Source organism: Ochotona princeps, chromosome 18, assembly GCF_030435755.1.
Source record: "Ochotona princeps isolate mOchPri1 chromosome 18, mOchPri1.hap1, whole genome shotgun sequence".
Lineage (NCBI taxonomy): Eukaryota > Metazoa > Chordata > Mammalia > Lagomorpha > Ochotonidae > Ochotona > Ochotona princeps.
In genome coordinates this window covers 38819455-38834439 of record NC_080849.1, presented here as the reverse complement: position 1 = coordinate 38834439, position 14985 = coordinate 38819455, and the positions used below count along the sequence as shown (strand labels likewise).

Sequence of the window (14985 nt, the reverse complement as noted above, 5' to 3'; positions counted from 1 at the left end):
AACTGTTTCTACCCTCAAAGGTGGGCAGCATGTTCCATGTTTGGCAGGTGGGAGCTTCCATAAGACCTTACTGTGCTTTTAAAGCTTTTTCTTTGCTGCTGCTATAACAAGGTATTATGTGATCTTCTTGAACATGTCAGAGTCCTGACCATCAGCTTCCTCAAGGAGCTGTAATTTCTTTTCCCTAATGCATTTAGGGAGGAAGCTAGACTTGTGTGGTGCTACTGAATATCACTGTTTCTGGGTCATTTGGGGAGATGAAGCCAGGAAATGTGTGCAATGGCTTGATTGGATAATCCACTCCCTTCAAGTGTCTGGGTCTCATATGGATTCTTCTTCATGCCCCAGCTGCTCCACTTCCCATCTAGCTCCCTGTTGATGACCTGGTAAATCAGTAGAAGATAACCCAAAGCCTTGGAACCCTGCATCCACATGGGAGATCCAGAAGAAGCTGCTGGCTTTGGATTGGCTCCACTATACCCATTGTGGCCATTTGGGGAGTGAACCAGTGGATGGGATATCTTTCTGTGTCTCCTCTCTACAAATCTGCCTTTCCAATAAAGATATTTTTTTAAAAATCAGAATTCTAAAATGACTTATTTTTTGAGAGGTGAAGTGAGAAAGAAAGGGGTAGAGGAAGAAAGATTTTCCACCTACTGGTTCACACCCCAAATGACTGCAACCCTCAGGACTGGGCCAGGCCAAAGCCAGGAGCATAGAACCCTGTATAGGTCTCTACAGGGTCAGATTCTGCTGTTCTCAGGCACCCGGGACTCAAATTGGCACTATGGTGTGGGATACTGGTATACTAGGTAGTGCTTAACTTGCTGTGCCATAGCACCAGCCATGTGTATTTTTTTTAAGATGAAAAATACATGATCAGTTTGCATTGCTTTTGCTGGTTCATATTTGGAATTTTAAGCCCTTTAAAATTACCTTCATCCTTCTTCCTGTCACAGCATGCTAGGTTTCAGCAAGTGCCAGTTGATGTACCCATTGCTGGATCACAAACCTCACACCTAGTAGACTTCAACAATAACCTCCCAGTTGTCCAGGAAGAGTATGATTTCTACAATCAAAGAGTTGCTTGGGGATTATTTTGGGGGTGGGGTTTATAGTAGCACTAGATTGTTGGATTGCTGTGTCTTAAAGTACTTAGTGTAATTCTACTCTGTGTAGTTATGTTGCCAAATGGATTTGTATCTTCGGATCCTCACTCATTTTACTTCCAATGTTTAGAGATAGCATATTGCAGCTTAACTTGGTATTATAATTATATAATACATTTGTAGGGTTTGAAACCAAATCTAAACAACAAAACCTATAAAAGCAACACCTTATGGATAGTCATTGCTTTTTCAGTATCAAAATAGTACATGAGGGTACTTCAAATTGTTTCTGGAAATGGAATTAAATGATAAATTTATTTTGGTGCTAAAATATTTTTGAAACCAATACATAGACTTTTATGATACCAATTTCCCATGTATGTCTAGCAGACCACTCATACTTGCATAAACTTACCATCCAGTTCCATTCTTTCCACAAGCTTTTTGAAGTACCCTGGGACACATTTATGTCTTCCATGTGGCCTGATTCATTGCCCCATCTCCTTTTCAAAAGTACTTCCTTGTATTTAGAAAGCCTTGTAATTTGGTTCTAATACTTGCCTTTCTGTTGAACTATTCCCTGATACCCTCTTGAGCCGGCTCTTGACCTGAACAGTCTTGATGTGGGTTGGGAGCCTCTTTCCTTTTCTCCCCTAGGTGGACTGGTCTTGTAGTAATGACCCATGTGCTTTTATGAAAACTTTTCCACCTCTCCCAAGTGATTGCAACTTACATAGACACATGTGGTTCCAAACTAGTAAAGATGAAGCCACTACACTGAAGATCACTTGAAGTATGTTGAACTAAAACGCCAAGTGCATTAACTGAGCGAATCTCATTCCAGTGAAATCTTCTAGTGCTGTGTAGCACCTGTTTGGCACCTGTTCCATGAGCAGTCTGCGGGGCTGATGCTCCCAAATGCTGTAGAGGTTACAGCCAAGGAGGGAAACTGTTCTAATGAGCCAGGTTTCCATTTATTTTCCAACCTAGTGTTTAGAGGGCATGTGAAGTCTTAAGGGCTGGGCCAGGCACCATGAACCATTCATTGCCATGGCTCTCACAAACATTATGTTTGTCAAGAACCAGCACAAATGCAATAATGCCAGGCCTTCATTTCCAGCTGCTTTCGTTTCTTAAATAACACAGGGGTTATCACGTCAGCAAGGAAAGCGAGGAAGTCTACCCCGAAGCACGTCTGTTCCTGAAAGACAGAGTTCTTGATCCTTCCTCCAGCTACCGTTTCCTCTTTGAGTTGGAAGCCTGAGTGTGGAAGGCACAGGGGATACATAGAAGTGGGTATGGGAGGGCACTGTATGGTTGGGACTACTCTGCAGCAAGGATAGCTAGCATCCATGCCGGACAGGGCGTAGGGAGAACAGGGGCTTCACAGCAGTGCCCTATTGGAGCTGGGTCTGTGGTGTGAGTTGATGTTCCCATTTCATTTTTTTTTTTTTAAGATTAATTATTTTATTTGAAAGGTAGGGTTACAAACAAAAAGCAAGAGATCATCCAACTGCTGGTTCACTTCCCAAATGGCCACAATTGCTAGTGCTAGGCCAGGCGTAAGCCAGGAACCTGGAACTCCATTTGGGTCTCTCACGTGCGTAGCAGGAGTCCAAACCCTTGGGCCAGCTTCCACGACCTTCCCAGGCACATCCACAGGCAGCTGGATGGGAAATGGAGCAACTGGGACTTTAACTGGTGCCCATATGGGTTGCCAGCATTGCAGTTGGCATCAAAATCCACTGTGCCACAATACTGGTCCTCCTATATTTGTTATAGGTTTAAGTATCCTAGCAAATGAAATAAATCAGCTTGTATTTACTGCATAATATGGGTAGATGACAAATAGGTGAAAAACAAATGGTTACTAAAATTAAAAGTCCAGAGATGGATTTCTAGATATATTCCCCACCACACACACACTGGATATATAGGCCTTTTGGTTAAGTAATGCTACCTTCAGCAACTAATCCTCAGGTTATATTTATATTTGGCCTTGTGTGTAAAAATGAATGTACAAGGTCTTCCTCAGGTACATGTGTAGGCATGCATCTCATACGGTTGTGCATCTCCTAGCCTGTGTGCACTCGTGCACACACACAATCACTTTGGTCACACATTTTATTTCTAATAGAGAATTGGTTATCTAAATAGCTTTGTAAAATAATGACCACAGGGCTGCCCAGTGGCATAGGAGGCTAAGCCTCTCACCGTGCCAGCATCCCATATGGGCACCGGTTCGTCTCCCATCGGCCCCACCTCCCATCCAGCTCCCTGCTTATGTCCTGGGAAAGCGGTCGAGAACAGCTGTTCTGGAGCCGTATTAAATGTTCCTGAATGGAGCAGTGAGGCAGGGAGTCTGGTTCAGGGCTGAGACCCTTTGGTATTCTCTAGAAATAATGCTGAATTTATAAGTAGAAACTTGTGAACAACTTTTGCATTTTAAACATGCATGATATAATCTCTGGTCAGGTTTTTGCAAATGTCACTTTATCTTTACCATCTTTGTATTTTCTGAGTCAACTCTTGAACAGCTGCAATTTCAGAGTCTGTGTAAGACAGTCACTGCTGTAATTTGATGCTGTGGTACACCTTACTTGGAAGCAGCAGGGACAGATTCGGTCCCAGCAGCCAGAGCCACGAGCCTTCTTGCCTCTTTAACCGGGGGACGATGGGCATTTAATTTACTAATGACCTTAACTTGTGTCTAATTAGTAGGGTTATATCATGATCCTGATATATCCCATGTTTTTGAAACACCAAAGGTTATGAGAAAAATAATTTTGTTCTCTTTTCTTCACAGAAATCATAGCCCATTAATGAGTTTTGGAGCCAGCTTTGTCAGTTTTTTGGTAAGTTGATATTGGAAGAGCTATTGGCATGAAGCAAATGAATTTATAAAGTAACATCTGCTAGTGGCTATCACCACCATAGGTTTTCAGTGGGAGAAAATCTTTTAGGGCTTAAAACTGACCGATATTTCTCCTAGTAACCAGTGCCTAGCAGATAGCCTCTCTTCCCTAACTTTAAAATTAAAATGCTTTTATCTTACTTCTACAATATTCTATTTTCCCAACCAAAGTTGATTTGGGGATCAAATGAAAGAACCTCAGAAATTAAAACTGCATTAGAAGGAGAAGTGATCTGAATTTGGGTCACAAAGGCTTGCTCTGAAGTTATCACGTCCATACGGACTTTGAGGAAGCCGGGGTCACTGAGTGGAGGCTCTTTGTTAGTTAGCACCGCATTTCCAAATACTGACACTGGAGAATCAAGGGAACACATTGCAGTAACGATTTTCAAGAAAATGGGACAATGAAGAAAATTGGCTGTTTTTGTTTTACAGAAACACCGGTCATGCAAAGAGTTGTCAAACATGTAGTTTAAGGCTCCGATCATGTAGAACTGGGGCAGGGGAGGGGTATGTTGTGCTTGAGTAGAGGCTCAGAGAGAGAAAACATTTAGTTTTGAGTCTGGGAAAAATATCAGTGAGTTAGCAAGTGGTGCCCAGCTAGCTGGTGGCCCACCACAGGCACAGACCTGCTTGCCACGAGAGGGGGCTTCATTCCAGCCATTTAACTCCTGTGGCACCAGTGAGTATGCCTTCTTGGGACCATACTCTTTGTAAAGATATATAGCTCCTCACCTCAAGGATCATGATAGACACTAGTACCCAAGTGACTACACAGGCTGCAAGGGGCGGAGGAGCCAGGCTCTTGGCCAAGCCCGGCTGTGGGGGTAGGAAAGGGGTGAACAGGGTCATGGCAGGGAGCAGCTCCCAGCAGCTTGAGAAGACGGTCAGGAAGCAGAGTGCAACCACAAGGCTTGGGTAGAGGTGACCAAGGCCTGATTTGACTGGAAGGGGAAAGCAGGGGGCTTAGAATAGCTGGGTGGCACTGGCAGAATGAACATGGAGTGGAGAGCCAGAGTTCGCTAGGGTCCTTCCAGCAGCCAGACATCCTGCAGCTGCTCCGCCTCTTCCTAGGGAGCCCACTTGGCATGGTGGTTGGGCAGACTTTTAGTCGATTGCCCCCACCCCTCTTCAGTGGGGCCGATTACAGTTCATGTGAATTCCGTACCTAGAGGTGGGCTGTCAGTAAGCGCTTTGACCAGAGACAGTCCAAAATGAATCCCTCGTAAGTCCACCTGCTGCAACTGCTGTCCCTAGTGATTTTCTTTTTTCTTTCTTTCTTTATTTATTTAAATTTTTATTACAAAGTCAGATGACTGTTTTTATGAACAACAACAAGAAGTGCAAGGACCTCAGCATCTGTTTTCTGGTGCTGGAGTAATAGAACTATGTTCTGACGTCATGCTGGGGTTGTGTATCTGTGAGTGCACAGGGTGTGCTGCAATGCTTTGAGCCTTCACTTGGAACCAATGATGTGTTTTCCTAGTTTGGGATTTTGTTGTAATGAATTGGTCTGAAAGTTTAGACACGGAGTGACTCATTCATGCTTGCTTTATTTCTTGGAAGAATGCCATGATGACATTTGAGGAAGAAAAAATGCAGTTGGCGTGTGATGACTTAAAAACTACGGAAAAGCTGTGTGAAAGTGAAGAGGCTGGAGTGATTGAAACCATCAAGAATAAAATTAAAAAGAATGTAAGTCCTTCAGCGTGAAGGTGTGGCCTGTGTGCCACAGATTGAGGATATCACGCACTGACTAAATACTACACGGTTGCCATGGTTGTTGGTTGTATAAAATGTCTAGTAAAGCATTAGAATCTTCTGTAAGTCACCGAAGCCATTCAGAGTTCTTTGGCTGTCAGAATTATGCTCCTTGATGACGTGGGCATCCGGCAGAATGATTAGGACACTGCTCAAGAAACCTGCATCCCATATCAGGGTGCCTGGGTTCAAGTTCAGGTCTCCTTCTGATCACAGCTTCCTGCTCATGCGCACCTTGGTAGGCAGCAGGTGACAGATGACTCAAGAATGTGGGTCCCTGCCACACATGTGGGAGACCTTGATTGACATTTGTCCTTGGCCTGGCCCGTTCCTCGCTGGTACATGCACCACCAGATGAAGGATTTCTGTATCTCTCTGTCTCTCTGCATTTCAAATAAATAAAAATAAACTTTAAAAGTGGTTTTTTAAAGAATGATCTGATTTAATAAAGGGTCCTTGGTAAGGCTGTTACTAGGAGACTATCATATATATCATTCAAAAATGATGCAGTGGTAGTTGTCAGTGAGCACTAAAACCGTTGCATTTTTGGCAGGCTTCTGGAGTTCAGCTGTGTTCCCCAGGCCTCACATGTTTTTAGTTACAAGTCACAATGGTGTTGTAATCCGCACCCCTGGTTTTGCCTTCACCTTTCTGAACAGAAGGTCCACTTTGTGACAAGCCATGCTCCTGCTCTTATCGTTCCTGGAGTGCCGAGGGAGCTCCAGTGTCACATGTGTAACAGAGAAGCCAGTCTGATGGTTCCAACCCTGGAGCTGCCCTTTCTTTGAAACTTCCTGCATGCCAGCCCCCTATGCACAAACATAGAAGATGGCCTCCCCTCTGCTCTAGCTTGTCATGTCCACTGATGGGCCATGTATGCTGTGCTCTGATGCTGTAAAAGTCCCAGTGCTTTCCTTGCTTCCACCCTCTCCAACTCAGAGACCAAGTCCTATGAGGCTCTTCCTTGAGTTCCTCAACTTCCCTCCACCCTCATGCCATCTCTTCTATGCCAGCCACCATCCCTTTTGTTGGAGACAGATGGATGTTTCTGGCCCGTCTCATCATTTTCTAATTTGTTCTCTATACCACAGCATCAAAATGCAAATAATTGCACTCTTGTGGTTTTCAGTTCCCCACCTCCACTAGCCATTGTTACTGCCATGAAGCCTAAACCTTTGGCGTGGGTGGCTTGGAACTTTCCTGTTTTCCTTCTCCTTGATGTGGTTCCTACTTGTTCTTTTGTTCTTCCTGAATGTCATTTTCCCCAAGGACTCCTGCCCAGGGCTCCAGGTCCTGATGAGTATGTCTCCTACAGGCTCCCTCATTCTTTATACTTTACCCCACAAAGCACTCAGACTGTGAGCTTGTTTACATCTGTAACCTCAATGTTGACTACCATGCCTAGCACAGATGTTAATGATTAACATCAGTAATGGGTCCCTACTATTTGAAAAGTATTTTCTAATACAAAGACAGGATCTCATTAGCCCTTCTGTCAACCTGTGTAGAAACTGTTATTAGAAGCAGAAGCATGGGGCCTGGAGTGGTAGCATAGCAGCTTAAGTCCTCACCTTGAACACACCAGGATCCCGTATGGGCGCTGGTTCTAATCCTGGAGGCCCCACTTCCCGTCCAGCTCCCTGCTTGTGGCCTGGGAAAGCAGTCTAGGATGGCCCAAAGCCTTGGGACTCTGCACTCACATGGGAAGCCTGGAAGAGGCGCTGGGCTCCTGGCCTCGGATTGGCGCAGCTCTAGCCATTCCAGCCACTTAGGGAGTGAACCATTTGATGGAAGATCTTCCTCTCTGTCTCTTCTCCTCTCTGTATATCTGACTTTCCAATAAAAAAATAATAAAATAAATATTAAAAAAAGAAAGAAACAGAAGTATGGGTAAGGTGTGCTGGTGGTAGGAAGAATAGTGACCATGATGGTTTATGCTAAAATCTAGAATTAAAGGAAGCAAATTATTCTGTGTCATGCATGTTGTACCTGTAGATTTGTGTGTATGCCTATATAGGGACAAATTCTATCCTTCCTAACTCATTGGAAAAGCATTTGAAAGCTATTTAGCTGATTTCATTCAAGTTCACTTAGTGTTAAGAATTCAGAGTGTGATATTGTGGTGTGGTATTTTATGTAGAAAGTGGATTGACCTCCCTTGTACTCAGCATTGTGTGATAGACATGTCACTGTGTCAGCTACTTAATAACTATTTAGAATTTCATTGCATGGTTTCACTATGACTTATATATAATCAATTCCCTATAGGCAAAGACTTTGCTATTGAATTTTTTTTTGCTATTATAAATACATTTCAGAATTTTAAAAAGCAAACAAAAAGTGACTTGACCTTTTACTTTATTTGCACAGGTTAAATTTTAAGTAATTTTAAGTATGACTTGTGATTTATTCAAAACTGTTTTTTTAAATTCTTGCTTTATAAGAATTTTGTGCCTTCCATAGATACAGTTCCAAGAAGATGGGCACACTTTCCTCACCCCCCGCTGTTGCTCCTCATCCCACCTCCCTTACCTCTCACCAATAGTGTTTGCAGAGGCAGTTTTAACCCACTCTGTATTCACAGGCTTAGTTTTCCACTAATGATATTAAGTAAAAAGTAGGAAGACCATAATTCCACTGGCGTATAGGTATGGGGTAAATTGACAGTCCTATCCCAAAGTGACCATTCCATTCTTACTTGGTTTTTAAATTTTGTATTCACTGCTGCATTATCAGAGAAAGCAAATACTGTTTCTCTTTTGGGGAATGGCTTGTTTCACTAAATGGAGTTGTTGCCAGTTGCATTCATTTTGCTGCAAAAGACAGGATTTCCTTTTTTTTTTTTTTAAGCAACTGAGTGGTGCTCCATACGGTGTATACACCACATTCAAAGCTGATTTCCTCAACAGAAATGTTGTCAATTTCTTTCCCTCCCATCTCATTTGCTTGTACACTTCTATTAGTCCTACCGAAAGATTACTGGTTGTTAAATGACTTTTCAAGGAATAAGGTGGGTTTTCAGTTTTGAATAAAATTTAACTTCTTTTTTTAAGGTGAACCTCTAAAGTTTTGCGTTGATTTTCATGTTCTCCATAAATCTTTTTGCTGGAGTTAGCATGCTCTTCTGCATCATATGGGCTCGTTAACAAAACACAGCTAACCGTGGGAGTAGAGAGATACAATTACCAAGGCATAGCAGCAATTTGGTCTTGGCTTAAGTGACTATCACGTTTCACAATTCCTAGGTGCAGTTATTTTGTATAAGAGAACAATAGCTGTCAGGGTTTATGAGTGTGTGCTTTCTTTTCACCAAATAGGTTGATGTCCGGAAATCCGCCCCCTCGATGGTCGATCGGCTTCAGAGGCAAATCATCATAGCTGACTGTCAGGTGTACCTGGCCGTGCTTTCATTTGTAAAACAAGAATTGTCAGGTATGCCATAGGATTGCTTTCCAAGGCTTTGTTGCTTAATACACACAAGTGCACTAATAATTTTGCTTTAGAACGCCCTAGATGTCAGTCTTTGAAAACATGTGGCGCCTTTCTGGAGGGGGATATTGATTTATTACTTTAGAAATTGAAACCACAAGTGCTTAATGTGTGTTTCGTGGAGTGGCTTTAGTTCCGCTGTTTATATTTCTTCCTCTTGTTGCCACATAATGCTGTCATCCTTAGAGAGATTACTGGTGCCTTTCCTAGGCGTGGATGTGTAGATTCCTGATGTCCTTGGGCTCTGTGGGAATCAGGTTGCGATCATAGCCTTTCAGCTAAAATATGATGGGTTTAGTTTAAGTTTTTCAGGAAATTGTCACTGAAGGCCTGGGCATCTTCAGTGGTTTCAAAAATATTAGAAAATCATTCAAAATCATTGAAGATCCCCAATGTAATTAAATGACCTGAATTTTGCCAACCTTGGGCGAGGAACATAAATTAGCTCCTAAATTTGTCTACCATAGTATTGTAGGTTTTCACTGAATGCATCTCTGACAGCCTGTGCCAAGTGGGACTGGGTGTAGCTGGGCCTGATTCTTGCTTAGATGACTAGGCATTTCTCTGCAGCCACAGCAGGAGCCTGCACCTGGAGTGGATAGGATTTACTCAGAAAAGATGAAAGTTCACAACAGAAATCAGCTAAAGCTCAGTCAGGAAGAATTTTCTTCCAAACCTAAAATGCAGAAGGCGGCATTCCTGCTAAACCGGCAGCATCTGGATTGCTAGAAGCTAGTTTGTCTCTCTCCTCTGTCAGCTCTGCCTCAATCTTTCTCTTCCTCTCTTCTTTGCTTTTTTTTTTCATTTCTTCCTCTCCTCTTTCTTTCCTTTTGTCTCTATTTCATTTGGGGAGCTCTCTGGTCCTATTTGACTCAAGTCGGAAGTAGAATTCCACTTTTATTTTGACCTCCACTTGAACTTATCCTATTCTATTTGTTCTGCGGTGCACTTCCACCATTTTTCTTTGGTGCAATTCTTTTCTCCCCTCTTCATTCTTCTTAGCACCCTCTCCACACCGTGCTTACTCTGGGGAAGCTCACGGTGTCTGCAAACCGCAGGAAGATCCCCACTGCAGTGGCAGGGCTTATCACAGGTTAACTCTGGAGCTGTGGATTCTTTCTGATTTCTTGTATCTCCTTTTCCTCATTTGTTGAGAGAGAAGGATAAAGTAAATGCAGGGACTGGCATTGTGGTGCAGCAGGCTATAAGCTGCTGCTTCCAACCCTGGCATCCTGGATCAGAGTGCTGGTTTAAGTCCTGCCTGCTGTGCTTCCGATCCAGCTTCCTGCTGATGCCCTTGAGAAGGCGGTGAGAATGGCCCAAGTGCTGGGGCTGCTGCCACCCACATGGGAGACCCAGATGAAGTTCCAAGCTCCCAGCTCATGTCTGGCCCAGCCCCGGCCTGTGTAGCCATTTGGGGAGCAAACCAGCGGATGGAAGCCCTTTGCATATTTTTTCCCACTCTCTCTGCTATGAAATAAATCGGTAAATGTATCTTTAAAATAAAAAACTAAATGCAAGGCAAAATGTAAAATGTGTAAGTGCAAAAGTAAGCCAAAATTTTAAAAATGAATGACTCTATCTCCATTTGTTCATTGACTCTTGCGTTCCTGACATGTAATACGCAGTGTACATTATATGCTAAGCACTGTGTTCAGTGAACAAACACAGGCTGTCCTCCCATCCCCATGAACTTAAGAGCAATCAGATCAGATTACTGATTTTTAAAAATTATTCTGCTGATAAAATGACTAAATATTAGCATGGAAAATTTTCAAGAGATCACAAAGAATAAAACAAAGTAAGTCATCTTTAATTTCATTCCGGGGAGAAAATCACTTATTAATGTTAGTAGTCTGTTTTTCTCCTTGCATTTTTAAAAGATTTATTTTTATTGGAAGGTTTGATGTACAGAGAGGAGGAGAGGCAGAGAGTAAGGATCTTCTGTCTGCTGACTCACTCCCCAGGTGGCCGCAACAGCCAGAGCTGAGCTGGTCCAAAGCCAGGAGTTCTGAGTCTCCTCTGGGTTTCCCACGCAGGTGCAGTGTCCCAAGGCTTTGGTTCGTTCTCAACTGCTTTCCCAGGCCACAAGCAGGGAGCTGGATGGGAAGCGGGCACTGGAATAAGAACCGGTGACCATATGGGATCCCGGTGTATGCAAGGCAAGGATATCAGCCACCATGCTACCACACTGGGCCCTCTGCGTTTTTTTTTTTTACAAGATTAACCTACAAGAGCTTTGTGTCTTATTTCCGCTCCTAGATTGTATTTTGAATATTGTCCCTGTGACTCACTTTTAAAAATAAAATTTTAAATAATAGTATATTAATGTCTTATGGATGTGCCATGATTTATTTAACCAAGTGTTCCTGAACACTTATGTTCTTTTCTGTATTTTTTTTTTGGATGTTCATAAGGGAGCTTGAATCAGTTTCTTGCATTTTATCACTAAACTGTGTCTTTCATAAACTGCCTTCACGACCTTTATTCTAACACTTGGATATGAATTATTTATTCCATTTGTCATAAATGTTTGCAGCATTCTAAGTTCTTCCTAAAGCCTTATAATTTATTGAGTGTGATATTTATAATTAAGTGAAAATCTCACAGGCATGATCGTCTCAGGTTCTAATAAATATGTGTAGTTGTCAGTTACTTTAGGATTTTTTTCAAATGAATAATCATAATCTGAGTGCTTTATTTGCCTTTGTGACACCTACCAGTTTGGTTTTCTTTTTAATTTATTTAAGAGAGAGAGCGAGCACTCATATGACCACAGAGAGCATGTGCTCCCATCTACTGGTAAATTCTCCAGATACCCACAGTGAGCAGGGCTGGGCTGAGGGCAACGTTGGGAGCCTGGAACTCAGGCCAGGCCTTTGCAGGTGGGTGGCAGGATCCCAGTTACCTGAGCCAACACCATTGCCTCTCAGGCTCCCCATTAGCAGGAAACGGGAGTCAGGAGCTGAATGGAACCCAATCGCACCAGCAGGGGACACAGGTCACTTAGCTGATATTTACCTGCTAGATCAAATACCTGCTACATTCCCCTGTTTATTGCCCCACAAAAAAAAATGCATTATCTCATTATTGGAGTCCATTTCTTAGAAAACATCCAGATGGATTTTTTGGGAGCGGAGGGAATTACCTCCTTCTCGGGCACCTTTATTCAGGTGCTCCATCATAACCTCAGAGCAGTGTGGCAAGGAATGTGGGGGCTGGGGACAGCTCGGGGCATGCACACATATGGACCTGGGCTCTGGCTGGTCATGAGTCTGATTGAAATTGTTTTTATGATTTTTTAAATTTGATTTTTATTTGAAAGGAAAGGTAACAAAGAGAAGGAGAGACAGAAAGATCTCCCATTTGGCTCATTCCCCAAATGGCCACAGTTGCCAGGCCTGAGCTGATCTGAAGCTGGGAGCCAGAAGCTTCTTCTCAGTCTCCCATATGAAATCAGGGGCCCAAGGACTTGAGCCATCCTCTGCTTTCCAAGGCCAGAAACAGGGAGCTGGATGGGAAGTGGAGCAGCCAGGACTAGAAGCAGCACCTATGTGAGATGCTAGACTCACAAATCTATCAGATGTCCAGTTAGGATTGGGGGTAGAAGGAAGTAAAGTTTTCTGCCAAAACCTACAGTCTTTCTTTTGTACCTTCTAGTTCATTGATATGCTTGTTACAAAGAAAGCAATTAAGTGACAAAAGGCAAAGAGAACAGTTTGCTTTAGCTTTTTCTGTTGTGATGCATTGCAGCATTTAAATGTAAATTTTGTCTTAGGCTGCATGCTTGTATTTATTTTTCTTTTCTAATTGTACCGTGGGCATTTGGAGGGCTGGGATTATGTTCTTTAGTTTTTTGTGTGCTTTAAATGCCAAACACAGCCCAAGGCAAGTAATAGAAAGATAATCAATGACTGAGTCACATCTTTGGGATTCCTGTACAGTTTTTCTTTCATTAAAAAAAAATATTGTACTCTCTTGTTTCTCAAAACTTTAGATCCTAATTTCTTCCTTCTTTCATTTTTCCCTGATTTTGAAATGGATCTTTGGCTTCGTGGAATAGAACTAAGAGCTATCTTCTTCCTGATTTGGCAGTTAAGGGGGAATGACATCTCTCAGCAGTAAATACTGTGATCTGTTTACACAGTCCACGTGCATCCTTTTGTTTGTTGGCTTGCTGGTTTTGGGGCTTGTGTTCAGAGTTAGCAATGAACTAGACCAAAAATTCACTCTTAGAGAATAGGCAGGTGAGAGAGTTTTGAAGATGGTAGTAGTTCAGAGGATGTCTCAGAACACCTGAGGATTTCTGTTGGATTTCTGTAGCCTTCCCTACCTCGCTTCTTTCCTCCTTTACTCCCTCGCTTTCTATCTTTCTCTCCTCCCTCCCTTCCTTCTGGCATATGTTACAGTCATAATGCTATTTTGTAGTTGTTGAATAAGGGACTTGATATAACAATGAATAAAAAATATCTTACGGTTCTTACCAGTGGTCATATGGTCTAGAGAAGAAAGATCGACAACAAATGAGAGATTTAAATAAGCACAATGAAGAAAATTGGGGGCCTTGATCCATAGTAATTTTTATAGTTTGTACAGTTTTGCTCGATCCTTGTGTTTTTTTAAATATTCTTTATTATTTGGATACAAAATTGATCAAGAATACTTATGTGTTCATACTTTTTGCCCCCCTCTCTTTCTAGCTTATATAAAAGGTGGGTGGATCCTTAGGAAAGCCTGGAAGATTTACAATAAATGTTATCTGGACATCAATGCACTCCAAGAGCTGCACCAGAAGAAGCTAACTGAAGAGCCCTTGACTTCTGACGCTGCAAATGATAATCACATTGTGGCTGAAGGGGTGTCTGAGGAATCTCTGAACAGACTGAAAGGTGCTGTGAGCTTTGGATATGGCCTTTTTCACCTTTGCATATCCATGGTGCCCCCAAACCTGCTCAAAATCATCAACCTGCTGGGTTTTCCTGGAGACCGCCTACAGGGGCTTTCTTCACTGATGTATGCGAGCGAAAGTAAGGACATGAAGGCCCCTTTAGCTACGTGAGTAGCTGTATTGCAATGCTTTGGTAGATAATGTAGTGTTGAAAGTAAGTAAACTACAATCAGAATGTAAAGGGAACTTCAGGTAAAATGTGTGGTTGATTGACACCATGCGGTACTTGGTGTCCTTGGAATGCGACCCTGATGACTGCTTCTTGTCATCCTGTCAGGTCCTGGGGTGGTAGCTGTGAGGCAAGCAGCTGAGAACAAGGCGCTGTTCTCAAGTCTCCTGAGTTCTGTCTTTTAAACAGGTCAACTGGCATTGTCTTTCCTCCTCAAGCAATTTGAGATGTTCTTGTCACGTGACCACAGGCATCACCGTGACTTGTGATCCTGAGTTTGGGTCTTAGGACATAGAAATTTAAGAAGCCATTTCCCTGGTCCTAAATTTTGTATTCTTGTGAAGAATCCCCACTTTGGGTGATTTTTCTCGATTCTATTTAGCCAGTTGGTTTCTAATAGGTGGTGCTTCAGAAGATTTTTAGAAAGCTGAAAGTAAAAGTTAAGTTTATTGTGGTGCAAGCAATTTTAAATCCATGCACATTTTTTTTTCATAATGTGCATTTTCCATGAACTTTGTAAGGATCCCTCATTTACTGGAGGGATTCAGCTTTGATTCATGATTTAAAAATTTTTTTCTCAGGAATCTAGCACAAT

General features: G+C 42.5%; 1 protein-coding gene across 1 annotated transcript in view; it reads left to right on the top strand.

Moving 5' to 3' along the window:
• The window catches only part of TTC39C (tetratricopeptide repeat domain 39C), a 93965-nt gene that overhangs the window by 35064 nt on the left and 43916 nt on the right, over positions 1-14985 (top strand). The window contains exons 2-5 of the mRNA XM_004579600.2: positions 3916-3964; positions 5590-5718; positions 9102-9216; positions 13974-14328. Of these exons, the coding sequence (XP_004579657.1) occupies positions 3916-3964; positions 5590-5718; positions 9102-9216; positions 13974-14328 (648 nt within the window). The remainder of the gene's footprint in view (positions 1-3915; positions 3965-5589; positions 5719-9101; positions 9217-13973; positions 14329-14985) is intronic.